This window comes from Aricia agestis, chromosome 19 (genome assembly GCF_905147365.1).
Source record: "Aricia agestis chromosome 19, ilAriAges1.1, whole genome shotgun sequence".
In the NCBI taxonomy this organism is placed as follows: domain Eukaryota; kingdom Metazoa; phylum Arthropoda; class Insecta; order Lepidoptera; family Lycaenidae; genus Aricia; species Aricia agestis.
This window is the reverse complement of record NC_056424.1, coordinates 1,077,500-1,105,098: the sequence shown is the minus strand read 5'-3', so window position 1 is coordinate 1,105,098 and position 27,599 is coordinate 1,077,500. Positions and strand designations below refer to the sequence as shown.

General features: G+C 38.9%; 3 protein-coding genes across 3 annotated transcripts; 2 read left to right on the top strand and 1 right to left on the bottom strand.

Annotated features, from left to right (window-relative positions):
• The first annotated feature begins 595 nt into the window (after positions 1 to 595).
• On the top strand, positions 596 to 12,573 carry LOC121736555 (S-phase kinase-associated protein 2). Its single transcript, XM_042127835.1, has 13 exons — positions 596 to 765; positions 916 to 985; positions 3,163 to 3,231; positions 3,642 to 3,819; positions 5,599 to 5,763; positions 7,727 to 7,865; positions 8,069 to 8,198; positions 9,120 to 9,291; positions 10,055 to 10,145; positions 10,411 to 10,535; positions 10,871 to 11,030; positions 11,356 to 11,475; positions 12,172 to 12,573. The coding sequence occupies exons 1-13, from the start codon at positions 698 to 700 to the stop codon at positions 12,236 to 12,238; spliced, it is 1,554 nt and encodes a 517-aa protein (XP_041983769.1). The 5' UTR covers positions 596 to 697; the 3' UTR covers positions 12,239 to 12,573.
• A 5,177-nt stretch (positions 12,574 to 17,750) lies between these two features.
• LOC121736582 (LSM12 homolog A) lies at positions 17,751 to 19,657 on the bottom strand. The gene is made up of 3 exons (XM_042127878.1): positions 19,246 to 19,657; positions 18,873 to 19,010; positions 17,751 to 18,377 (listed from the first exon to the last, which is right to left on the bottom strand). Exons 1-3 carry the CDS (start codon positions 19,543 to 19,545, stop codon positions 18,258 to 18,260), a joined length of 558 nt encoding a protein of 185 aa, XP_041983812.1. The 5' UTR covers positions 19,546 to 19,657; the 3' UTR covers positions 17,751 to 18,257.
• A 528-nt stretch (positions 19,658 to 20,185) lies between these two features.
• LOC121736552 (zinc finger protein 557-like) lies at positions 20,186 to 27,564 on the top strand. Its single transcript, XM_042127831.1, has 7 exons — positions 20,186 to 20,459; positions 20,678 to 20,803; positions 21,759 to 21,897; positions 22,223 to 22,384; positions 24,371 to 25,034; positions 25,284 to 25,529; positions 26,579 to 27,564. Exons 1-7 carry the CDS (start codon positions 20,343 to 20,345, stop codon positions 26,838 to 26,840), a joined length of 1,716 nt encoding a protein of 571 aa, XP_041983765.1. The 5' UTR covers positions 20,186 to 20,342; the 3' UTR covers positions 26,841 to 27,564.
• The last annotated feature ends 35 nt before the right edge of the window (positions 27,565 to 27,599 follow it).

Here is a 27,599-nt window from a genome sequence, read left to right as displayed (position 1 = left end):
AAATTATACTGTGGAGCGTGTCCGTAGGCAGAGTAGGTATTTAGAACTGCTGCAGAACCCTTCAAGGGCGAGTCCAACTCGCACTTGGCCGCTATTTTACGTTAGGGGGACACCCCCCCGCTTATCAAAGCTATTTATACGCCCGCGGGGGGTGCCATTTTTCAGTTTTTGCCCCGCCTGAAAAAAATTGAAGATCCGGGGCTGACAACAACTCCTTACTAGTAATAACTAATAAGGCAACATAGCGCATTTTATTTTATTCCTATTCCTGTTTTCATAAATATGTTATATTTTCAAATATGATTTAGCAAAGCCATGGTACTATAATAGAATGTTAACTCAAGCTCAGGCATTGGGCTTTTCATGAAGTCGGCACTCGGCACCGTCGGCAGTCGGCACTCGGTTGAGTCGGCAGTCCTTGAAATTTTATTTCTAGCGACAGTATATATTATGTCTATGATTTCTAGTAACTGTCATTGGCCATTTTTTTGGGTTCGAAAAAAAATAAATACGTCATGTGTCAACTGTCAAAGTCAAATTACGATATCCGATCTTGCGTCTCGTTCAAATATATACTAGTAATCTGTGGTGGTCTCGTTTCTTTTGCGGTTCGCCTTCCGTCACTTTGGAATTTGATGTGGTGTTTATGTAATGAAGAGTTATTGATTAATTTACAGTAAAAGTTTTATATAATAATATGAATCTCGACAATAACTTGGATGTAATTCAATCATCGCCTTCAAAAGATGAGGAGGAAAGTCCTCGGTGAGTAGATTTTCCAAAAGATGCCTCCTGATCATCTGTGTTTGACAGCTGATTCTAGCGGCAAAGTCAAAAGGCGCCAATTTTACCGAATGTGTCATGACCGTTTTATGCGTTTTTTGAGAAAGATGTAACAAAAAAATACATTTTTAGGAAGCGTATGCGCTTGGAGAACTCTGCGCGGAAGAGTTGGAGTTTGATGGATCGTAAAACGGACACAGAAGTGAGTACAAGAGATTCCCCGCCTATTTTCCCGCTTTTCGTAGTTTTCTCCTGCTGGTCTGTTAAAAATAGCATTATTTCCGCAATATCTGCGCTCTACGTGATTAGACATTACTCGATCGAAGCAGTATATCTCGTGTTGATTTTCGATTTCGATCATGTGGTGACTGCCAAAAATAGTGTCTTATATAGCTGGTGTATTACTTGATCTTGTAGTTTTTCTAGGGCAAATCCGTTATCCTTTATGCTTTAACATAACCATAGCTATTTCCTGCAAAGCAGAAATGCTTTCACATAACTGTCCTAGTGTCATTGAACCCATCTTAAGTTCTTAAGTAAGTTAATTTGCAATTTACATTGTGCTTGGTTTACTAGTACCAACTACCAAGTAACATGCTGAAATCTAGGTTTTATGATGCCTAGGGAAATGATTAAGTTTTATACATAATGCATGCTTTGTAGATCCCAATGGCTTTTTAAATTCAATGTAGATTATAAACACAATATTGTTGTTGCACTTGCCAAAACCTCTATGTGCTAAGTCAAGTTTTCAGGGGTAGACAATAATTAATTATTTAATGATTGAAAGACTTATCAATAAATTAAAAAGTCTCAGTTCATACATAATAAGATTTGCCCCATACTGCATCGTGTAGCTAAGTGTAGATAAGTCCACCAATCATTGAATGAAATAGTTTATTGTTTACCCCTGAACACTTGACGAAATATACAATTATACATAGAGAATTTGGCAGGCACAATGACGATATTATGTTGCCATTGCCTTGACAAGTATCCCATCATCATCAGTGTATCATAAAATATTTTATTGTTAACATCATACAACATAATATATTAAACCTCAAATTATTAAAAACATATTGCCTTAGGCTAATACTTTTCAATAATTAATATCATTTAATATAAACATAATTAATTAGTAGTTAGATGTAATAAAGTCATTTCAGATGTTGACTCATAAGTTATGCAATTAAAAATATGTAATAAGCATTTTTATTAAGGTTACAAAATTATTATCTTAATGAATTGCTGAGCTGCATTTGCATTGTAATGCAAAATGCATTATTATTAGTAGTTTGTTAATGTATGTACACATATTATATTTTATTTATTTATTTTAATGCACAAAACACGTCATAACAATCAAAATGAAATAACATGATAAATACAGTTTATGATCTGGATTGTAAGTTAACATATATGTGCACACTATTAAAAACACATTGCAAAGTATGACATTTATACTTTGCAATGTACATAAATAATATTATTATGCTTGGTAACTAATACAAAATATTTTATTTATACAATGTGTCACGACACATTGTATAAATAAATTTACACCACACCGGTGTCCGATCCCTCAATCCATGGCATATTCCATCGACAAATTGGCTCCCAAACCTTCTCTATCTCCCATGGCTGCAAAATGGCAGCCATTCCAGCCTTTCCCGGGCTCTCACACCAATCCGACCAATCCGAATATTATATAATTAATAATTCTCCTCTTTATGAGAAATTGCTAATTAAAAATTGCAATTTTGAAATTGAGGTGTTTGCATTGTTGACACTTTGTGCAGTGTTCTCTGGAAAAAGTTATTTTTTATATAATACATAATATGTATTACAACTACTCCAAGGTGCAGAATGAAAATCTAATGGCTCACATGTCTTGTGCATTAACCACATTCCCACCATGTGCCAGCAACCAGGCCCTTTTCACATGCATACGGTTTGCGGCACGGCAACCGTGCCGTAATAGAAATGTATGAGCTACTTAGCTTTCACATGGCATGGCTTAGTAGCGCATACATTTCTACTTTGTATATCACGGCGACCATGCCGCTACCGTATGCATGTGAAAAGGGCCTAATATAATTGACAGTGGCGTAGCTATAACATCTGGGGCCCGTGGCAAATTGATTGGACTCAATCAGTAAAAATCGTAACGTTCAAAATAAATCAATGTATAAAAAATTTCTGACCTCATGGCCTCTTGGACGGGCCCTTTTGGGTCGGAGGCCCGTGGCATTTTGCCAGCCACCCTGTACTTACACCACTGATAATTGAATAGAAATTTATAAAAGATTTTTTGAAAGACTTTTTATGAAATTCCAATATTGATATTGTGGTTTCTCAAATTACATATTATTGTAGGTGCTACAAGAGATGGGCGTCAGTCTGTTGGAGCCAGATGACAATGAGATGAATGAAGTTATCACCTTGGTGAGATTAATAACCATAATATTAAGAATATTATAAATGTGAAACTATGACAGTCCATCTGCATTCTGCTACCTCTTTTTACCTCCTCACCTTACACATTTTTGCAAAAAAAAAAAAAGTCGCGCAAAATTTAAGGTGCCTTTTCACAATGGTCCATATTGGACCATTACAAGCCATCGCCATTGTGAAGACGGGGTAATGGTGTATGATGGCGGATGATGGCCAGTGGATTGCCAGCCAGTAATGAGCCATGCGCCATTGTGTTTAACACCAAGTGATTGTGGTCTACAATCAACTATGGCCTGCAGTGGGCTTAAGAGTTATGTGTAATACATACATGTTTAGAAAGCATTTCTCATTAGATAATAATATTGTGATTTACAAAAACCTTATCATTACTTTGCTTTTAGCACAAGGCGAACTTAAAACGTAAGCGCGACATAGAGAATGTGAACCCCAACGTGAATATCATCAGCTCGCCCCGCAGCAAGCACAGTCCAAAGTCACCCAGGGCCAAGGTGCATCCATCGCCGGGGCCCTCCCGCGGCAAGAGCCCCCGGAGCTTAGACAAATCCAGCTCCGAGAAAGGTGGATATGTCATTAATCATTATTATAATAATGAAACTGATCATCAATCGTGATACGTTTTTGGACTTTACTGCTATATCTAGTATTTAAACAAACTTCTAACACTTAGATTACTTAGACATAGTTTCCCTTCTTAAGGGGCCGGGTGCCATCGAAATTCTCATACATACGTAATACAAAAATCTTAAAATCTTAAAATCACAATAATTAAAAAAAAATCTCATACGAAAATATTTTACATATTTGAGTTATTTTTCAGCTTAAAATAGTAATTATTTAAACACTAAAAATATTTTTTGTGTTTAAATATTTTGTTGTAAATTTACTTCTAAATATTTAAATACTAAAAAATATAGTAAAACACCAAAAATATATAAATAAATTGTAAATTAAACACCTGACCGTTATTTGAAGCATAATAATTGAGATAGGCACTTCCGTTTCCGCAGATTTTACCTCCTTTTCTTTCCTAAATGTTGGTAGCTCTGTCAACCTTGGCGCCATCATCGAGCAGGTAGTGGGAGAATTCCCGCTCAACTATGATCATTGGCGTCTTGTTTTCCGCACCGCACAGACGTGCTTAGAAGCCATTTAGAAATTATTACAGAAAGCAAGTGATTTCATCTAAGTTTAATGATTTGAGGAATTCTTTTGTTCCTTTGAGTTAATTTAATTGGAGCATGATTGGAGCTATGTCCATGCCTAATCATTTACATGTTGTATTTTTTAATTATATCATCTAGTTATTTGTGTTATATCTGTGTAATAAACACAATATTTGATTACTTAATGTTTATAATCTGTTCTATCACTCTTATATCACCTCGATACTAATTTATGTATATAAGTTTTTAGGTACATCTAAAAGGAAATGCTTTAATTAATATTTAAATACTATATGATATTTTCTTTCACATTGGCATCTAACTTAACTTTTATTTTGTCACATTGGCGTCCATCATCACCAGGCGATAACAAACACGTCTCAATTATTATGCTTCAAATAACGGTCAAGTGTTTAATAGCAGCGTTTTACCCTGAAATAAAACGCTTATTAAATACTTGCCTTATTTGAAGCATAACCTTTAATTTCTGCCTGGTGTAATTTCGACTCAATGATCATAGTTGAGCGGGAATTCTCCCACTACCTGCTCGATGATGGCGCCAAGGTCGACAGAGCTACCAACATTCAGGAAAGAAAAGGAGGTAAAATCTGCGGAAACGGAAGTGCCTATCTCAATTATTATGCTTCAAATAAGGTAAGTATTTAATAAGCGTTTTATTTCAGGGTAAAACGCTGCTATTTACTACAAAATATTTAAATACTACATTTTTTTTACTATTTAAATATTTTGTAGTAAATTTTTGCGCAGGAACCTAGGTAATTACTATTTTATGCTGAAAGATAACTCAAACATGTTAAATATTTTCGTATGAGAAAATGATTTTGGTATTACGTATGTATGAGAATTTCGATGGCACCCAGCCTCTTAATTTCCTTTTGGTTTTAGTTTTGGTTACATGTTAATCTGTGGTTTTGGTCTGTTTGGAACCGATGGCGACATCGTCATTTAATTGTTTACTTACTTCCTTTTGTTTTTACCATGGCTAGAGTAACTGCTTTATTTCTAGATTTTTAACTCGTAATAAGCTAGGTGCTTCTTCTGTCTAACAATCATAACACTACCAGAATCATTATTATACAATGTACACTGTATTGTATAATATACATGTAATGTGCATCTTTAGTTACAAAAGTAACCTATATTCATTGTCCAGGCAAACCGCTCCAGTCCACGGATCATCTGGACACGTCTCTGACGCAGGAGTACCTCGCCGAGGAAACCCCACTGGCTCAGTCCGTCAGCGCAGACTACCACCCCAGGGGACAAGGGTTCGAATCCGCCACAACCACTACTGGAAAGAAACAAGGTGGTTATTCAGGTGAGTGAAAAAAGATAGATAAACACTTTGTTGCTCACATAAAAATGTAATGCGTCGAGTTAGCGACCGGTCGTGCTTCGCGTTACACACGCAGCAAAAGTAATATTGTTGCGAATCGCGCGGCACATTGCCTCTGCACGTGACCATGGCGCTCGTGGCCAACGAGTTGCTGGCGTTTATCCAGCACGCCATCGACACTATGGACGAGGTCAGCATCATGCAGATCTGCAAGTCCTCCTTCTCCAGCGAGGAGATTTGCAAGGGCAAGCAGCTGCTATACGAGACGCTCGGACAGAGCGCGAATATGCCGTCGCGACGAAGAGACGGAACGGAAAGGAGCGTGCAGGACATCATCTCCTTGCTGAAGCAGACGGATCCTGATGAGGTGCTGGCTTTTGTGGCAAAGGAGCTCCACAAGCTGCCACCCGTCACATTGGACCACGTCGACGTCGTCAGCCTACTGAAGGACATCAGGTTCCTGAAGGAGGAGCTGGCCGGAGTTCGAGGTAGATTGCAGGCATCAGAGTCTACGATCAGTGACTTACGTATTGAATTATCGCAATTAAAAAGTGGTAATTCAATATGTAGGTCACCTGATGCTGATGTCGCATTCGTCACTACTCGTCGTGGCTCGCAAGCGAGCACGTTTAGCCCGTCAGCATTATCGGACGGGTCAACGAACACCGCCGCTGCCGCCCCCGCCCCCGCTCCCCACCCGGTTGCGCCGACCCCGAGTCCTCAGGCGACTCAGAAAAACTTTGCGACTGTTGCTGGTCGCCCCGCACCTCCCCCGTAGGCGAAAACTAATAGGGCGAATGAGAGCCGCAAGGCTCCGAAGAGTCGCGAGACTGAGAGCCGCAAGGCTACGAAGAGCCGCAAGGTGGAGTCTTCTCGGCTTGGCAAGGACGAAGGCAGGAGGTGCGATGAGGACGGCTTCATACTGGTGGAGAGGAGGAAGAAGCCCGCCGCCCGCAACCATCGCGGCACCGCACCATATGTATCTGAGCTGCGTCTGCGGAGCGAGGTCCCCGCGACGCCCCTGTACATATCCCGCCTGCACTGGTCCATGGAGATCCAGGACGTCGTGGACTACATCCAGAAGAAGACGACACTGCGCCTGAGGGTCGAACGTCTGCAGTCTCGCCACAAGGTTAACTTTAGCTTCTTTGTGGTGAGAGTACCGACGAATCTTCTGTCGACTTTCGAGGCGCCGGAGTTCTGGCCGATGGATGTAGTCTATCGGAGGTTCCGGGGGAGACTCCGGAACGGAGCGAGTCACGTGCCGGCAAAATGTGACAGTGTTAGTTTTAAGTATATATAAAATATGTATGTTAGTTTTAAGGTATTGTTGATTTATTCATATGCGCAACTCGCAAGCTTTCTACAAGCACATTTTACGAGTTATTAGTTTAAGGTTTTAAAAAAGTTTTCAAGCTAAAACAAAATTTTGTTTCCTATTAAAATTTAAACTGCAAATGTACAGTCTGTCAAGAAAGTGAAGAAATTAAAAAGTGGCAACATCGTAGTGTCATCCCTTTCAAATCAATCTAAGAAAAAGGGATGACACTACGATGTTGCCACTTTTTAATTTCTTCACTTTCTTGACAGACTATATGTAACGATTTACAAAATGGCGGCGCGGTCGCGCTGTCATTTACATACATTTGCTGATAATCTCTCGCCAAACCGCGTGTTCGGGCGGACGTCTACAAGTTCAACCTTAGAGACCGCTTCACCGCAAACCGCCAGTGTGAAAATACCATTGTGTCTTGCTAATTAATTAAAAAAACTGTTATTGCAATATGACAATCTCTTTCTAATTGTATCCTCATGGCTGAGGGACATGATCACCAAAATTTGCTTTACGGGATATAGCGTTTGTCTCTGTTTTTGGCCTGATGAAGTGCCTCCTGAGTCCTGACATGACAATACGACTGTGTGATATATGCTCATGTTATTGCAGCTGGCACCCCACAAGACACAGTGAGCAGTAGGAGCGGCGACGACGACTCGTTCCACAGGCTGCCCGACGAGGTGATACTGGCCGTGTTCCGCTGGCTGCCCAAACTGACGCTCTCGCACTGTATGCTGGTGTGTAAGAGGTGAGGTACAGTCTGTGCTCGCTATAAATGCGATTAACATTCCTATTTCCTATTCCACAATTTTGTAGCTAGGGCCTAGTAAGTCATGGAACTGTGAATTTTATTCGGTGGTTTGTGGCTGCTTTATGCTAAGTGGCTGAGACCAAAGTTCCTGAGAAGTCTCCGATTAAGCGACTGTTAAACAGCTATATTTTTTATTACAGATGGTACAGACTAGCTTGTGACGAGACGTTATGGCAGCGATTGGATTTAGGCAACAAAACAATATCCAAAGACTCCATCGGCAGGATACTAGCGCGGAAACCTGTCATTGTGCGACTAGCTAGCTCAGAGGTATGATAACATATAAAATTTTTGGTAATGCTTTAGTAACATTTTAAAAGAAAATATTGGATTCTATTGCAAAGGAAAATAAGATTGCACGAAGGCAAAACACTACATGGAAATCTCAAGCATTGATTAAAAACTGTTGCTTTCAAAACCACTATGTCACTTTCATAGGGAATAGGAACACAAGGAATGCGAATGTGTATTTTACTGCATAGCCTCATAGGCGCTTTTCGGTCCGCGATACCTCGGTCGATATCTATATATTAATACGTGAGAGAAAAACTTTGTAACCCTTTTTACGAAAAATGGGGAAACGTAGGTGCATGAAATTTCGCACAGTTATAGTTTATATCGTGAAGGAGTGCATCGAGCTAATATTATTTTAAAATTATGCTTTTATCATGCATATTTTTAACAAATAAAAAGTTACACACACTACGACACTACTACTAGGAAAAATGACAGATTTTTGAGTGACAAGCCTATACATACGAATTATACTCTATTTATGGTTGAAGTCTGTTGACAACAAGTTGACAAATTGAAAATGGATCATTGTTTTTTTTATTTAATTTTAGATATAGACAATTCTTAAACGGCCAGTCTGAGATCAGCTGAGTCCCAGAGACAAGAATTGAAAAAAACTATGATAAAGTCAATATTTTTTACAAAATATAGGTAGTAGTCCTAATGTCATTGAAACTAAGGTCGAATTTCGACCATTGGGCGATCTCTAGTATAATATATTATTAATGTAATTCTCTATTAAGAGAAATTGATTCCTAGGCAGATGGCGGACCTACGTAAATTGGTCGCGTTAAGTCAAACCCAGCCGACCGATCACAGCTAACATTGAATTGACATAAGCCGACCAAACGACGGTCCTTCATCTGCTTAGGAATCAATTTCCTCAATGTTTGACAGATCGGTCCCTGGCGTCCGCTCACTGTCACACCGTCCCGGGTGCAGTACCTGGACCTCAGCATGTGCGGCGTGGACGGGGGCACGCTGGAGCGGCTGCTGCAGGCGTGCCCCGCGCTCCGCAAGCTGTCCCTCGAGAACCTGCGACTGACTGAGACCTGCCAGACCCTGATTGGTGAGTCCAGCAGTTCCTTTTTAGTTTTTTTTTATAAAATAAGGGGCAAACGAGCAAACGGGTCACCTGATGGAAAACTACCGTCGCCCATTGACAGTCGCAACATCAGAAGAGCTGAACGCACCAGCGCGTTGCCGGCCTTTTAAGAGGAATTACGCTCTCTTCTTGAAGGTTTGCAGGTCTATTCGTCCATTTTCAACTCATAATACATTAGGGTAGAGTTCTGTTTTCAGTACTCTGGATTTCACCTGAGGTGGTCTGATTTTGCATTTAAAGTAGTCCCAGCCACAAATGAATGGCAAGTGATGGAGTCTATGAAAGTAAACATTAGAGAAAAAAAATACACAATTGCTTCTCAAATTGGAATTCAAACTTCCTTAAATTAAACTTCTCTATCCACGAGACACAATAGCATTTTAGTGCTCTATCTATGCTACAATATAATAATAATAGCCCTTTTATTCTGGCTTTGAGCTATAGAATGTCTCGAAGGTCAGTGTGCCTCTCGGCATAGGCCTCCTCCAGCCTTTTCCACTCAGATCTGTCTAGTGCTACTCTTCTCCAGTGGTGTCCAGCTGTTAATGCTAGATCATCTCCCCATCTGGTTTGTTGGCGGCCTGTACTCCATTTTCCGTCTCTCGGGTACCAGTGAGTGATAGCTGTGCTCCATTTATTTTGTGTATATGCATATGTTACAAGTTACTATGCTACAAGTCCTTACTCAAAAAACCCAGATAGTAAATTGACAAGTTGTTATTTTCAGGAAAGTGCAGCAACATGGAGACACTTAACTTGACCATGACACAGGGCATCACTGCGGACGGACTGACTGAAATACTGCAGGGATGCACAAGGTAAGTGGTTGTTTGATTTTTCATATTTTAGTTATAACAATTAAGTAATAACAAGCAAATTATAGTCATATGTTAATTAAGCTATTTACATTAATAGACTTTTCTTTTTGAAATTACTTTCATACAGTAAAGCTGAGGGATGGGTCATTTTTGTTATGAAGTAATGATTCGATATTAAAATGTTTGATATTAAATAAAAAAAATACCAGACACTGCTAGTTATCGATTCCAATTCAAGAAGAAGTAACTTTCTTTTTTTTTTCAGTCTCCAATCCCTGAACATATCGTGGGCGAACCTGTGTGAGGAGGCCCTGTTGGCATTAGTGAGCCTCCTGCCGCCGAAGATACAGCGACTGAACATCAGTGGTACAAGGATACTGACTGATGAGTGTAAGTAGAAATATCCTTACTCTTTAGTGACTTGTCTCTTTCACTCTTGTGTGAAAAGAGTGAGAAGGAAATATTTTTGACAAGCGAAAGAAGCAGGTATGGAATGGACGAATTCCTTAGATATCGGCGACCGAAATTTAGTACTAAAGGTAGATTTACATTGAGTTGCTAACTGACCTCAGTCTATTGTTTTACTGTATCTGTATCTGTTATGGCAGGTATATCTGTTATTTCCAGTAAAACCTTACAGTTCCACTTTTACTTTTCTTTCTTATCTATTAATCTTCTCACTACCACTTTTACGTTAAATATTAATTCTCTTTCTCTCTCACCAGGTGTATCAGCGCTGGCGCTCCGCTGCGGTCGTCTGGTGGAGCTGGACGTGTCGGACTGCGCGCGGCTCGGCGCGCCGGCGCTCGCGGCGCTCCGCCCCCTGTCCCGTCTGGAGCACCTCGCCCTGTCACGGTGCTACCTGCTGCCGCCGCATGCGCTCACGTCAGTCGAGTTTTTTTTAAAATAAAATAAGGGGGCAAACTACGGTCACCTATGGACACTTGTAAAATTAGAAGAGCTGCAGGTGTATTGGCAGCCTTTTAAGAGGGACTACGCTCCCTTCTGGAAGGTTCGCAGGTCGTATTGGTCCGGAAATACTGCCTATGACAGTTCGTTCCAGAGTTTTACAGTTGAAATATTGTACTTTTACTATGTATTTCATTTAGTGGTTCTCACACTTTTAGTAATTAGTAAGAAAACATATATCTTTATTTACTTCTTCTTGATTCCCTATATACCGGTACCCAAAGCTATGTCTAACTTGCAGTAAGCTGAGTGCGATGCCGTCGCTGCAGTACCTGGAGGTGTGGGGGATGCTGCAGGCGAGCTCGCTGCAGGCGCTCCGGGCCGCCCTGCCCGCTATACAGATCAACCAGTTCATGTTCAGGTATTAGATGATTAATAACCGGTTTCTAAGTTTTTGACAGAAGATCTATTCACTTACTTTAATAATAACATTGTTGAATAGATAAAATACTGTCAGAAACCCCAAAAACTAGACAATGAAGCCGTGATTTTACAAGCCATCATGGCCAGGCCAATGTTAGTGGGAAGGGGTTGTTGTTGCATGTATGTTTTATGATAAATATTACTAAACCATACAGTAAAATATGAGTACGTACGGAACTAGCGCTACAATACTGCATCGCGCTTTCGAAGTTTTCTATGAGCGGCGGTACAATGCCATGCTCAAATGCCATGCCGTGTACAGCATGCGTAGCGTGGCCAGCGTTGAGCTACGTAGCTTGCTCAGATAATCTGAGCAAGCTACGTGAGTCAATTCGTGCGTAGCGTGTCCGTGGGTTGCATTGGACATAGTCACATATATTTTCTTGCAAAGCGAAGCTTGACGCACGTGCGTAGTCTCTCCGTGCGCTGCGGTGGATCCGCACCTGTTATGATATGATAGTTAACTAGTTTTAGACCGAAGCTAATCTTAAGCCATCTTTAGCTAAAATAATGGGATAATTTTAGCTAAAGACGGCTTAAGCCGAATTTACACTCGGACACTATTTAATTTTACTATTTATTTTATTTTACTATTATACTATTTTATTTTAGTAGTAAGATTATATTTCCACAGCGCAATCGCGAGACCAACGGTGGGCCCGCGGCGGACGTCGGTTTGGGGGCTACGTACAAGAGACTGAACTGATACTTCGTCCCACTGTGTGGGGTGGAGTTAAGACTAACTAATAAAATACAATCAAATTATACAATTGACAGGCCGCGTACGACTTTAAGATCGTTCGGTGAAAATGGAGGGGCAAGAGGCATATGTGTACCAATACCGATCCGACTGGTCAATGATCGACTATAATAGCGAGAGAAAATAATAGTTTCTACGTTCGCTTACTCCTCGCTCCACCAAAGATACTAGCCGCTTTACTAAACCTGCGGCCCGCCGCGACTTTTGTCAGTGGCCCGCTTGAAGTTAAACTTATTTTAAAATGTACGCCCACCGGCAAAAAATGTAAAGTCGTCGTGAAAGTCGTGAACTTTAATCCACTTTTAAATCGTTAATTTAAATCCTAAAATTTTTTTGTTGCGGTTTGCGACACCAAGATCAAAACATGTTTGTAGCCCGTGTGAAAAAAAGGTTGGCGACCACTGGACTAAGTTACTAAACTATAGGTTTAATTTTCTACCGGCATTGGTCTAGCGACCCATGCCGCCGCCGCGCTGCTTTGTAGTGGCGTAGACCCATAAAGATAATATACCTAGCGGAATAGAGAAACAAAGGCCTGAGCAAGAGAGATGTCACTGCGTGGTAAAAAGAGACGCGTGATACATGACAGTAGCACTCATGTTTTTGTTGCGTTTGACAGCTCGAGATTGTTGCTCTATTCCGCTAGGTATATTAACTTTATGCGTAGACCAAAATTTAACCTATAGCCTTCCCTTTCCATATTTGCTGAGTAACCTTAAAATTGTGCGCGACCTACACTATGAAGGAAGTGATAGTGTCTATACACACTAGGCCGAAGTTACGCGGCGTAAATTCCGCATGATTACGTCCGCAATATCAAACGCATACAAAATACGGACGGAACGCGACGGAATAGTGTCATCGGTAATTTAAAATACATTGCGGGCGTAACGTCGGCCTGGTGTGTTTAGACACATAAAGATGTGCTAAATGTTTTAAGAATTTTATGTTTTGGTGCTTATTAGTCTGTGCTTTTGTGCTATTTTGACTATACTACCTCAGTTTTCAATTAATCACTTTAATATGTTTTTATGTAATTATTTCTGTTCTTTAAATCATAAACTTTCCAGAACTTAATACTGTGCCTTTTGAAAACTTAGCTCATAAGCTAAAAGGTTGTCACTAAAATTTTTCAGTTTCACTATATTTAAGAGGCCGGGTACCATCGAAATTCTCATACATACGTAATACCAAAATTATCTTCTCATACGAAAATATTTAACATGTTTGAGTAATTTTTCAGCTTAAAATAGTAATTACCTAGGTTCCTGCGTAAAAATTTACTACAAAATATTTAAACACTAAAAATTTTGCTTCACGACCAAACTTGTTTTTTTACAGTCTATAATTATCATATTAGCTCCTATAAAAATATCTTTGTAAACAAAACTGTGGTTTCAGAGTAATTTGATAAAATCTAAAATAACCTCAATCTTCAAAGCATCTATTTTATTGACAGGTCATACACGAGCGAACGTTATTGCTCTAAAAACAGAGTAAGGCGTTAATATCTAGGGGTATTTATTATTATAATAATATGTAAGTAACATTTTAGTCGCAATACTTTTCACAATGGACACATAGCCCAATAAGCAATAGCGCACTAGCGGCCATCGAAAGTATGGTGTGGCCGCTTGGTGGCCAAGTGCGCGCATGGTCTATGGCGGTTTCATACTAAGGTATCTATCTCGATTCTCGATGGCTGCACGACCTGGCCGTGTGCGCTATTGGGCTTATGCTCATGCTGCCAAGGAATACTATACTCATAGTAGCATGCTGTTGACTGGAGTCAAAAATAAAACAAACAATGTATTTTTATTTTATCCAAACATTGTCATAACAATAACAAATACATACATAATATGTTATATGCATCAAATGTCCAGCGGCTTTATTATAACATTAACAAAAACAGAGTTGTATTATAAACAAAAGGAAAAAAGGGCAAACACAAAGGGCTTAATTATTTTAAGAACAATAATAATTAATCAACAACATAATATTACATGTAAATTAAGCCTAATATAGTGTATGAATTAATACACATTCACATGGAACATAATATTATGTGAACATGATCATTGATCACACAAACATTTAAATAAGATTAATTTTTATCAATATAAAAAAAAAAATACCTATTTAAATCATTCATCATACTCCTGCAAAAAAATCATAGAATTAACCCGGACCGTTGGTACGGATCGCTCCGGATAGATATTAGACCGATCTGTATGAAGCTTTAAGGAGTAATACGAAAACGAATCCGTACGGACCCGTCCGCATTACTCTAAAACCCTCCACATAGCTTCATACAGATCGGTCTAAGCGGAGCGATCCGTACTAACGGTCCGTAATAGTGACAACAAATAAAAATATTTTATGAAATTATTTGTGAAACCATTTTTATTAGGACACAATAATAAAAACTACCAGCAGTATCAAATATTGGAGATTAAAAATATCATTAATAAGATATAATTTAATATAAATAAAAATACTTAAGTAGTTATTTTTCAAGTGCAGTGGAACTAGTCTAGCTATAATGTTTCTCTTTTGTTGATCTTGTCTTACAGTATGTGTTCTTATAGTATATAGAATAGACTGGCCACAAGAAAAATATAATCTTCTACGACAAACTTCCTTCATTGTTTGGGTTTGCTCTTGTCTTGAAGCAGTGTCAGAATCTGAAGTCAGCTGTAATAAAACAAAGAATGAATTAAATAGTGTTTGTAATACTTAATATATTCATAGAAGTAACAGCTATACTCTAAATGGTTTCACTGCTAGAAGATTACTTGTGAAATCAAAGACTTATGTATTTAAAGCCTTTAATGTTTTTTCTGTTATATTCTCAGATGCTAGTTTAAATTATTTCATTTGTCAGGAAATACATGGAAGGTGCCTTCTTAGACGCTTTTATGCTTATTCAGAAAATAAAATAGGTCTGCTTACCTGAGTTATGAGTAGGAATTATCCATAAACATTAGGAATAGACAAAACGACTCGAATTCTGCACAATTAATATAAACGCAGCAAAAGTTCACAAAATATTTTCACAATATACTTATACGCAGAAGAAGTTCACAAGTACTGCCCTATTTATAAAATATAGAAACAAGCATTAATTTATATTTTGTGAAATTAATCTGAAAAATAAAACAATATCGCAATGACATTACGCAATGACAGATGTCAGGGATGCGATCGATAAATCGAAGTCTATGAAAAAAATCGATAATAACAGCACTGAATCGATTAAGTGTAATGGATATTAGCTTAATTTTACTGTAAATCTAACATACATTAGCTTATACATACAACAGCTTATACATGATATCATTATGTAATATTATCATTCGAAAACTGTTATTAAAGCAAGTAATATTTATAACGATTGCAATAATAATTGCTTTAGTCGAATGAATCGATATTGTTACGATATCGATTCTTTGATTATATGTTTCTATTAATGCACTACATCACTAACCAAACATGGAGGAAGTCATATTTAGTAATTTTTATTCTTTAATTTATATTCACAGTTCAAAAACTGGATTCCTGGCGTGGAATTACGTTGAAAAATTCGAAAAAGAATTACTTTTATATTTTCATATTGAAGCATGAGACAAATTGGTACCACTTTTGGGCATTCGCCTTTATTATTTTGTTGTAAATTTTCATATATTTTTAGGGCCTGTTTCACCACTTTCTGATAAAGTGCCTAATAGGCTATTCACAACTTTTTTGACAGATTCTCCATACTTGATCTGTAAAGTTAATTGGTGGATAGCCTTATCAGAAATTGGTGAAACAGGCCCTTAGTGTTTAAATATTTTGTAGTAAATTTTTACGCAGGAACCTAGATAATTATTATTTTAAGCTGAAAAATAACTCAAACATGTTAAATATTTTCGTACGAGAAAATGATTTTATGTATGAGAATTTCGATGGCACCCGGCCCCCTAAGATATTAAGATTACCAGGGTATGTTGATTTATGATTATTGTTCTTCCCAGATTGGAAATTGTATTATCAAATGTTGTACTGATATGCATTTAACATAGTATTGTAAATATTTATTATAGAATAAGAAATACATTTTTTAATTTTCTAAAATAGTTTTATTTTCATCCATAGAAACCCTATAAGACGCAACTGGGCTTTGCGGTCTTGGTGTTAGTTGTATGTACATACATAAGCCTATTGGTTTAGCCCATTTATTATTCTATACTCAACCTGAGGTTGGTAGGTTGCGGCCCGCGACACCAAAACGAGTTTGAGGTCAGTATAAAAAAAGGTTTAGTACCACTGGTTTAGCCTAAAATGTTTCATACGAATTATACTCAAAAACAAACAATAAAACACGTTATTTTGTTTAATATAATATATTTAAGACAAATGTTTTAACAATTTTAAATATTTTATTGTTGACTTGTTTTTAAAAATAAAATAAAAACACTCTGTACACGGTTGATTTGGTTGTTGGAAACATTTCATTTCTGTTCACGGTTTTTGGCCAACATTTTGTCGAAACTCGCGAGAGAAATTTTGATGGCTCGCCCCCAATTTAGCACGATCATGTAAATAGTGCTCGGCAATTGTATTTGAAAAACTAAAATTGTAGAGCATTATTAGCAGGTTGATCAGTGTGCAAACTTCTGCTAGTAGTTCAAAAACTTTTTAACCAACTTCCAAAAAGGAGGTTATACAGTGTGTTTGTGTAAACACCATTATCCTTGAAACCATCAAATGAGACCGTCAAAATGAACAACTTTTTCTATGAGAACAATGCTGGGAACTCAAAAAAAATGCCGTCTTCATACCCATACGGATGCCCGGATCGGCAATTTGTATGGGTATGAAGACGGATTTTTTTGAGTTTCCAGCATTGTTCTCATAGAAAAAGTTGATCATTCTGATGGTCTCATTTGATGGTTTCAAGGATAACGGTGTTTACACAAACACACTGTATGTTCGTCTGTTTATAATACAATATATTTTCTAATTTATAGACTCACCATTACTATGGCTTTCTATTTTGGTATGTTTTAAAATAATATCTGTAACAACATTTGAGTTACAGAGACTTTAATTATTGGCAAACTGATTTAAATATTACGAATAATAAAAACTAAGGAAAAGTAACATTGTCAAAAAACATGCTCCACAATACTTGTCAAAAAAGTGTACTTTAGGTACACATTTCAATACATTTGCAATATTTAGGTGACCTTGAGCGGTACTAGGCTGACGTTACATGACAGATCAAAAGGAACCAAATTTAAAACGGTAATAGTATGGGAGTTACAATTCCTTAATTTTTATTATTCGTAGATTACACTATTTATTTATGTTGACACCTCCATCATGGGTATCGCAGACACAATCGATTTTCAATTGTTATGCGGCAGCCGCTTGGGGATTGATGGGTTAAACCAGTTACAGTATAAAAGTGATTTCATTAAAATAGCTTTCAGCATTATAAAAATTACATTTATTTATACATACTTTGCAAAAGTATAGATTACTCTTTAAAATTAATATGGGTCGGTCGAAAATCTAGGACGAGCCACATAAATTTCTCTCACAACAAACTAACCATAAAAATGGTTCCTAAAACTAATGCAGACCTTAAAATTAGGTAGTTATCAGTTATAAAAAAATAATAAATTACAATCGGTTTTTATCTGGGGTAAAACAATATTTTGGTTTTAAATTTTTTGTCGTTTGTTTTGGCATTACTGCGAGAACTTAGGCTGTTTAGCTCATTATCCGAATAATACATTATTTGTTACATGATTTTGTTAAAAGAAAAATAACTTCAAATTTTAATGAAATTCTTACCGTGTATAAAATTTTCTTGTATAAAATCAAACATATTTAAAAGTTTTTCTTAATCTTTTCATCAATTTACCATACAACCCATACCTACCCAATTGAAGGTGTTACTTGTTATATTATTGATTTTGATTTGAATTTGAAGCGGCCGCATGATCTCTGTGGTTCCAATGTTTTTCTACAAATTTTCTTATATATTGATAAGGTTTTGAGTCTGGTTCACCTAATACATTTTCCACCTAAAAAGAAAGGACACATTATAAAATTAAATCAGAATTGTATAATTTTTAGCAGAAAATATTTAGTATGAAATAGCAACAATTCAAATTTATTGCATACTAGCTGTTGCCCGCGACTTCGTCCGCGTGGACTTCAGTTTACAACGCACGGACTTCAGTTTACAACTCCTTTTTCCAGTTAAAAAGTAGCCTATGTCCTTTCTCAGGCTTTAGACTATCTGTGTACAAAATTTCATTACAATCGGTTCAGTAGTTTTGGCGTGAAAGCGAGACAGACAGACAGAGATACTTTCGCATTTATAATATTAGTAGCTGATGAACTCAACAGGCGTTGTTCTACTTTAAACATTTTTAACTTGCTTATGTTATAAAATTTTGGCGGTTCATTTAGATAAATAAAATGAAATGTATTAAATCCTGGAAACACAGGCAAAGGCAGAAATAATGCCTTTCATGTGTTTTAAATATGATGTAACAGGTATGAAATATGCTTACTTTGTAAGGGGGTGTGATGGTGACTTCATTGTACACCCGGATGTTCTGTCCGGCCCAGGACACATCCTCAATGACGCGGGCGATGGCCAGGAACAACCGCTGGCCCTCTGGGTCCAAACATGCTGATAATGCTGATACCTGCAGCAGAAAGTTTATGTTATGTTTAAATTCTACGAGTATAATGTTTATTGTGATCTTACTATTGGTCTCAGGTTGAATTTGTTGCTACTCGACAGCCAAGTATAGTTTTAAACAAAAGCAATTCAAATCAGATACTTGGCTCACAAAGTACATTTTGATAGTGATAATATGTTGAACAATGATCTTAAAGTATTTAATAAACTAGGTTATTTCAAAAGCAGCGGGAACTTACTAATCTTCTCTTATTTTCTACGGAATTTCTGACGCGCGTGTTCAGTCTGTGCAGATTTAGTGACTGTGGTGGTTCCGGGACCGTAGTTACTTCTTTCTTGATTTGAACGTCGCTTACTAGTGATAAATTAACGATATTGACATCGTGTCGCTTCGGGATACCGCTAGAAGACGGACATTTCAGAATTAACATCTTTGATTGCGGATCGAAAGCTAGCACTTCCCCTTCTATGTCCTCATTATAGCAAGTTTTGGTGGCAACTATACTGCCGATTGTAAAACAGTCGGACACTGTAGACATTTCGATTTTTTATTTGTTTTTAATAAATAATTAACGCGAAATTCACAATTGTTTGGATAAATACAATCACGATCCACCATGGGCATGGAATTTTGATTTTTTTGAGTGACAACCATAGACTATAGAAGAATGTGACATTTGACAGCCATACACGGGACAATTATCGTAACGATTTATCTCCTCGATGTTAAAATCGAACGACAAATTGTACGTGTGTAGCAATATCGCAAACGATTTTACGTCCAAAAGATCGATTGGACGATTTTCTTGACCATCGATCGAAACGACAAATTGTCCTGTGTATGGGCACCTTAAAAAAGTTTATGGTTCTAAATATTTTTTGGGAAATTTAGTGAAATATATTATAAATAATATGGAATAAAATATCCTAATTCCTATCTAAATACGCACAGCTATTCAAATTTTATCACCTTTGTTAACATAATAGCCTCAATTAAAACCTACAACTCAGTTTGCTGTGTTTAAAGTTTAAACTTTAAACTTTAATTTAAAATTTTAAATCTATAATAAAACCACAGTGCATAATTTTTTTTTTCAGTAAACAAACATTTGTCAAAAAAAAACTGAAAAAGAAGAAGGCGAAGAATTGAAGTTCATCGTCCTTCATTTGTTTATCGAAAATTGCAATATTTTTGTTATTTATTTAATTATTTCTAATTATGCTCCGGAATTTGGAAACTTTAAATTCTACTATATTTTTGCGGTTTGTTGTGCTAAATATAGGGTATACCCTGTAGGTTTATCTGTTATCAAGTCTGTCCAAGGGATACAATAAAATGGATAAGGATATCCCTAAAGAAAGTTGTGATTTGTGTTTGATAGAAGGCCGGCGAGTTGTTAATATTAAGAACACTTATTTGCACCCTCTCTATGAGAAACTTTCGAATATGAAGGTAACTATGCATATAAACATCAACTTGAGCATTCTATAGAAGTCATTAGCCACATAGATCAAAATCTTTAGTTGTTGTTAATGGTTGATGGAATTTTAATTGGATTTTAGTGTAATGTGGCTATTGCTTACTATCAGTATATCCTGATAGTTTCCTTGTTTAATCAATAACAAATTGTCTAGCACCTTAAAATTTCATAGCTCTTGTTTTATTTCCAGATTGAAAGTGAGACATGCTGTATGTGCTATATCTGCCATACGAGATTGCGACAATGCCACCAGCTGTGCGTGCTGGCGGAACGGAGTACTCGTAGGCTGCACATGGCCTTTATTGATCCTCTCGAGGTATGTTAAAGCAGTAGAGGTATTTTAGTCCTGTAGTTAGAGTCATTGTATTATTATTACTAGCTATTTGACTTGATTATTCGATAAAACACGAACAAAATGACATTTTCTAAAAATGATTCCTAGCTAGATCGATTTATCGCCCCCGAAACCCCCTATATACTAAATTTCATGAAAATTGTTGGAGCCGTTTCCGAGATTCCAATTATATATATATATATATATACAGGGTGTAACAAAAACTAGTGATAATACTTTAGGGTGTGTACGTGTTCCTTGTAGAGAGTTCACTGTGAAAGTGGCAGCGCTGAAAGACCAAAAATTTTTTTCACTTTTGTATGGGGAAACTCGTGACGCTCGGGCGTCCCACCCATACAAAAGTGAAAAAAATTTTTCGTCTTTTAGCGCTGCCACTTTCACAGTGAACTCTCTACAAGGAACACGTACACACCCTAACGTATTATCACTAGTTTTTGTTACACCCTGTATATATATATATATATATATATATAGAAGAAATTATACAAGAATTGCTTGTTTAAAGATATAAGATATAGAACTTGTTAATGAACTTGTGAATTTCAGTTATAAAAAAATTAAAACCTGTTGATAGTAATACTCTTTTTGCTCACAAATTGGTATTACTAACTAGTTTCACTAACTTACCCATCAAGCCCCAAGCGGCCCCCGGCATCCGCATAACAATTGAATATCTATTGTGTCTGTAATTCCCACGATCGAGATATTAACAAAGAAACAGAAGAAGCCATCTCTTCCAAGTTCCAGCCAACCCTATGGCTAACAAGTTGATAATAAAGAATATAAAAGCAAAAGGAATCAATAAAAATATTTTAAGAAAATATTGAAAACTAACAGTATGATAATTCTTAACAAAAGCTCATAATTTTGAATCATGTCTATACCTTTTCTGTGGTTGATTTTATAAAACTTTCAGGTTGTCGGTAAATCCAAAGACAAGTCCCTACTAGAGTTGTCACAGTCGGAGACGGTAACTACATTCATAACCGGTGATGAGGTCCAGAACAAGTCGGATGTCAAACAAGAGGAGAGGTTCTTCTTCTATGACAGAGAAGGTGAGTTGTTGATAGTGGGTGCATAATGTTGCTGAATTGTGTAAACCAGCCTTTCCCAAAGTGGGCGATAATGCCCCCTTGTGGGCGCTGAATGTCTAAAGGGCGGTATGGGATCCAGAAATAAGTGTGGCCTTGTGAAGAGGCTTTAATTTAAAAGGGGGCGCCAAAAAAATTTTTTCTCAAAGTGGGTTGATAAAATAAGTTTGGGAACCCCTGCTGTAACAAATATAGAATCAGTTTAAAACAAAGCTTTATTGGGTACATCAAAGCAGTTTTGAAGAAGATGATGAAATAAATTGTTAAGACATTTATCATATTATTTCAGTCCAGAAAAAAAATGAGCAAATTAGAGATAAGTGCAGTGAAGATGCTGAAGAGCTATCGGAATCCAGCTTAGAGTCTGAACTTGACTCGGACAATGATGAGCAACCTATCAAGCGGGAGGTTTTGGAGAAGAGAGATGAGCAGCTTGTAGCACAACCTCCGGGTATGTTACCACACGGCAAAAGAAAGTTTAAGGATATAAGGATTTAGAATTTTAGAGTGAGGCTCAAATCATGCCGAAACGGCAGTTACAGGCAGCGGCGCGACAGGTCGCGGTCGCTCGTGACGGATCGCTACCTCCGACGACTGCTCGCGACGAACGGTGACTTGAATCGTGCTATTTCTATGCGTGCAATATTTACACACAGAGGCCGTTCATAAAATACGTCACACTAAAATTCACTTTTTTTACCCCCTCCCCCCCGGTTGTCACGCTTTCTGTGACCAGCCTGTAAATATTTCGTCACAAAAACAAAGCCCCCCCCCCCATCCTAAACAATTGGTATTGCAACATCTACATTTTTGAAACTGCCATCCACTCCATAAGTCTTCTATCCATTCTGCATTTTCCGTACCAGCGTTTTCATCTCCTAATTACTGATATACATAACAGCTCTCGAGCTTTTTAATGAACGGCGAAAATCACGCTGCCCCTCCCCTTGTCACACCTTGTCACACTCGGCAAAACACGGCCCCACACATATAATTTTACATAGGTACTACATTAAGGACAGGGGCAGGATACTGCGAGCGGCCGCATGGCGGCCGGGACGAGTCGACCACTCGTCGATAGTCGCACGCCACCGGAGCGTATATTAGGGGAGGTCGCGCTCATTTTAAAAAATCCCCCGTCTGCGATACGGCTGACGGTGCATTTTTGGTTAAGCATGACCTCAATAATCATCCATAAAATTTTCATTCGGTATAAAATCACTTTTCGCAATTATTTTTTTTACAACTTTGAAATACTCTCAGTTAACATCCCACCACGGGTGCGGCGACTGACGCTGATTATATTGATTGATAAATATTAAGCTACCGCTGGACAAAAATTTGGTCGGTATGAAATTACTTAGCAAACGATAGCACTACCCCCCCTACTAGTAGGAGTCGTTGGAGTGTTTGACTTTCCAGGCTGTAATGGATACAAAAGTTGAAAATCACATTACACATAATTGTCGCCACCTCAGTGTGATTTCAGCCCAACCCTGGGTAAAATGTCTTACTATTTCTCTTTGTATAAATAGAGAGAGGTATCATGATGTTATTTTATAAGGTTTTATTATAAGGGGGCAAACGAGCAAACGGGTCAACTGATGGAAAGCAACTGCTGTCGCCCACGAACACTCGTACTCTGTACTGCTTGCTCAATCGCGATTTGCAGTGCACGATTACTGATCCGATTTTATGCTGGAGTTGTTAATAGACTGTTATGGCGCATCCACACATGCCGCCGGCTTATACCGCCGGGTTTGTCGCCGGCTTTCAGACTGCCTTGCCAAGTTGCCACCGAAGCCTGCGGCAGGGCCGCCGACCGTGCCGCCGCGCGCCGGTATAAGCTGGCGGCATGTGTGGATACAGCATAAGTGCGCACTACGACTTTCTTTATGTCACACAGTGACTTTTTCGGTAATAGTTGGTAAATTATTATTATTATGACGTGGGAGAGCCATTCTTTAGCACGAATGGGCCGGCTCGACCGGAGCAATACCACGGGCTCACAGAAAACCGGCGTGAAACAGCGCAAGCAAGAGTAAGTAAGTTTACCGGATGCCGAATCCCCTACCCTATTTCCTTCCCTACCCTCCCATATTCCCTTCCCTTCCCATCCCTACACTCCCCTATTACCCTATTCCCTCTTAAAAGGCCGGCAACGCACCTGCAGCTCTTCTGATGCTGTGAGTGTCCATGGGCGACGGAAGTTGCTTTCCATCAGGTGACCCGTTTGCTCGTTTGCCCCCCTACTTCATAAAAAAAATAGCGCGGCAAAATGTGGTAGTGCTAGCTCTTAATGTTAATTTTACTCTAAAAAACTATGTAGCCTATGGGCTATGCTGCATTACCTGGCCCCCGTAACATAGGGTATTCCACCTTGAGTAGTTTAGCATTAGTCATAATATCTGAACATTTTATTACTACGTATTTTTAGACATACAAATGGAAGCTATACAAAGGGAAGATCTACAGAAGGCAGATGAGAACTTTTTCGCAATACCGATCGAAAATCCAGACGCGCAAATCAAAATGGAGTCTGTGGTCGCTAAGAACAGCCTTACTGACTCACACATTAAGGTCGAAGTTGAGAGGCAGACTGAGATCACGATAGAGTACGAGGGAACCTCCTCCTCCGAGAGCGACTCGAGCGAGGATCTCTCCTCTCTCGACCTCCCACCTCCGATGAGCACCGCTAGACCGAGACCGAGTCACGTTTTAAATCCTCGGCCGACAGTCGAATCTATGGCCAACCGACCGCACGCCTGTGATCTCTGCCCGAGACGCTTCAAACTCAAGACGGGGCTGACGCAGCACAGGAAAACGCACACAGGAGAGAAACCGTACACCTGTGAATACTGTAGTCGCAAGTTCCTCTGTCGAACCAACCTCAAGACCCATCTCTACACACACACCGGCGAGAAACCGTACTCCTGTGATATTTGCCAGCGGAAATTCACAAATAGCAGTCAACTGAGGCGTCACATACCGAGGCATGTGGACTTCCGACCGTTTCAATGCCAGTTCTGCGATAAACGGTTTCTGCTGAAAGATGTGTACCAGAAGCATGTCTCGCGGCATACTGCTGTTGATGAGTTCAGGTATTTTTTTTAAACATTTAAAACTGTAGTCGAGTTGACCATTAAAAGCAGTCCATACGAATATTATAATAAATGCGAAAGTGTGTTTGTATGTTACCTCTTCACGCCCAAACCGCAGTTGTCGCCCTCTAGAAGAGAAGTTGGAACAAGGCAAGTTGGAATTAAAAACGTGTTGCCTACTCCCCCCCTCCCCCTAGCTAAAATCCTGGGTAAGTAACGCATGGTTTTGATATTTCTGTTTATCCGCAGATGTGACATATGCCAAACCAAGTACAAGACGCAGCAGTCCCTGCGGGTGCACTACCGCAGCCACACGGGCGAGAAGCCCTACTGCTGCGACGTGTGCGGCCTCCGCTTCGTGGTCAAGAAGCAGCTGGAGCGACACGCGACGGTCCACACCAACCTCAAACCCTTCGCCTGTCAGGTCTGCCCGGCTACCTTCAAGACGAAGCACTGTTTGAGAGCGCATGAGAAAAGACACACGGGGGATGACAGGTTTGTTTTTTTTGAAATCATGATGAATTGATACGCGGCGTAGTTAGTTACAGTCTGTCAAGAAACAGTAGACGCAGTTCAAAATTTTCTAAATAAAATCACGCTCAAAAGGTGGTTTTTTTCTCTTTGTATTTCCATAGAGAACGCTCATACACTTTAAATATTACCTTGCACATTTTTATCTCGATTTAATAAGGTTTTCATATTTTTATGTGATTTTAAATATTGTGTACAGCGTCTACTCTTTTTTGACAAGCTGTAGAGTTAGTAGAACGCCGCATCTTTGTAGTAACGCCGTAGTAACGTGTGAGCGGATTTATAGAATGGAGGGGGCGCAGCGAATACGTCGCGGACACATGGCAAGATCGCAATCTTTTCATCGCGTACATATACATACAGCTGGTTTATAAAACTCAGAACGCTATTATTACGTTGCCCGTCCGGGACGAATTCACTGCGTGTTCGTCTCGCCCCGGAGCCGCTCTCAACCGCTAGTTTGATAAGGCCCTTACAATAGTTTTTTATTGTCCGAAACCTTAGAAAATTGTATTGACAGACTGTTTCACTTGTCAGACCTCGACAGGCCCTGATCTAGCTAATTATCCGCTCCGGGCAAAGATAATTTTTGCCGCCCTTTACATATAGAAAACCATACAAGTCATAAGCTAGTTTTGTTGGGGGATAATGGGGGAATATTTAAGTATACTGTAAAGTACTTAAAATATATTTCCACTATCCAACCTAAAGTAGATTGGACGGTATAATTTTCAAACTTGGGTGGTGGATGGGTAATGGCTAGGTTGGAAGGTAGGAATAAAGTCATTTTGCTGCCCCTCAATTTTGCCGCTCTGGGCAAATGCCCGGCTCGCCCCCCCTTAGATCGGGCCCTGGACCTCGAACGAAACTATATAATTCCGCACGTACGTTTCAAGTGCAAACCGGCGCGTTCGCGCGTGCGGGAAACGTGTGTATGCGTAGTATGAGGGTTAATTTTAGTATGACAACATTTTAAGCAAATCAATATATATGAAACATTTCCACCATCCCAGGTTCACCTGCAGCGTCTGCCAGCGTCGCTTCTCCCAGAACTGCGACCTCCGTAACCACATGCGTACACACATCGGCGATAGGCCCTTCGCCTGCGACTACTGCCCTAGCAAGTTCTACCAGCGGAGCACCCTCAACGCACACATCAGGACGCATACGGGGGAGAAGCCCTACACCTGCGATGTATGCCAGCGAAAGTTCACCCAAAACAGCAGCCTCACGAGGCATAGAAGAACGCATAACAGCAAGAGCACTTACATGTGAAAATGTGGAAGTTGATAATGATCTTAAGTAGAGTGATATCATGTTAAATACGCAGCGGAGATGCTGGCGTGAAAACCAAATTGAAAATGTTTCTAGGCAGAGTATTATGTGTAATATGCGCCATATAAACGATTTGAAAATTTTTTTTTGGTGGAATTACAAAATGAAAATCCAATTTTCTAATGATTCTAGGTAGAGTGGGGTGGAATGCTGTATATCGATAATGGTTCTAGTTGTGATGTTGGAGATGCTAGAATGAAAATCAATTTGATAATGGTACCAGTACCCATAGTTTTTCGGCCTTTTGGCTAAGATCAAAATGTAGTAAGTTCTACCAGCGTAGCACCCTCAACGCCCACATCAGGACGCATAGTGCATACTGTAGTGTGAGTCCTGATGTGGCTAGAAGCCCTACACCTACGATGTATGCCAACGAAAGTTCATTCAGAATAGCAGCCTCTCGAGGTATACAAGAAGGCCACAGCAGTCGCAAGAGTGCATATACATTATGTGACAAGGACAACCATAATTTGACAATGGTTTTAGGTACAGTGATATGTGAATATCCTGGCTGTCATGCCAGTTTGATAACCAAATTTGGTAAAGTGATATATTCTGATTTGTGGTGGTGATGATAACCATTTTCTTATGGAACTTTGCTGTCATCATTTAAAAAAAGGACAGTGTATGGAAAACGTGGGAGAGCCATGCTTCGGCACGAATGGGCCGGCTCGACCGGAGAAATACCACGTTCTCACA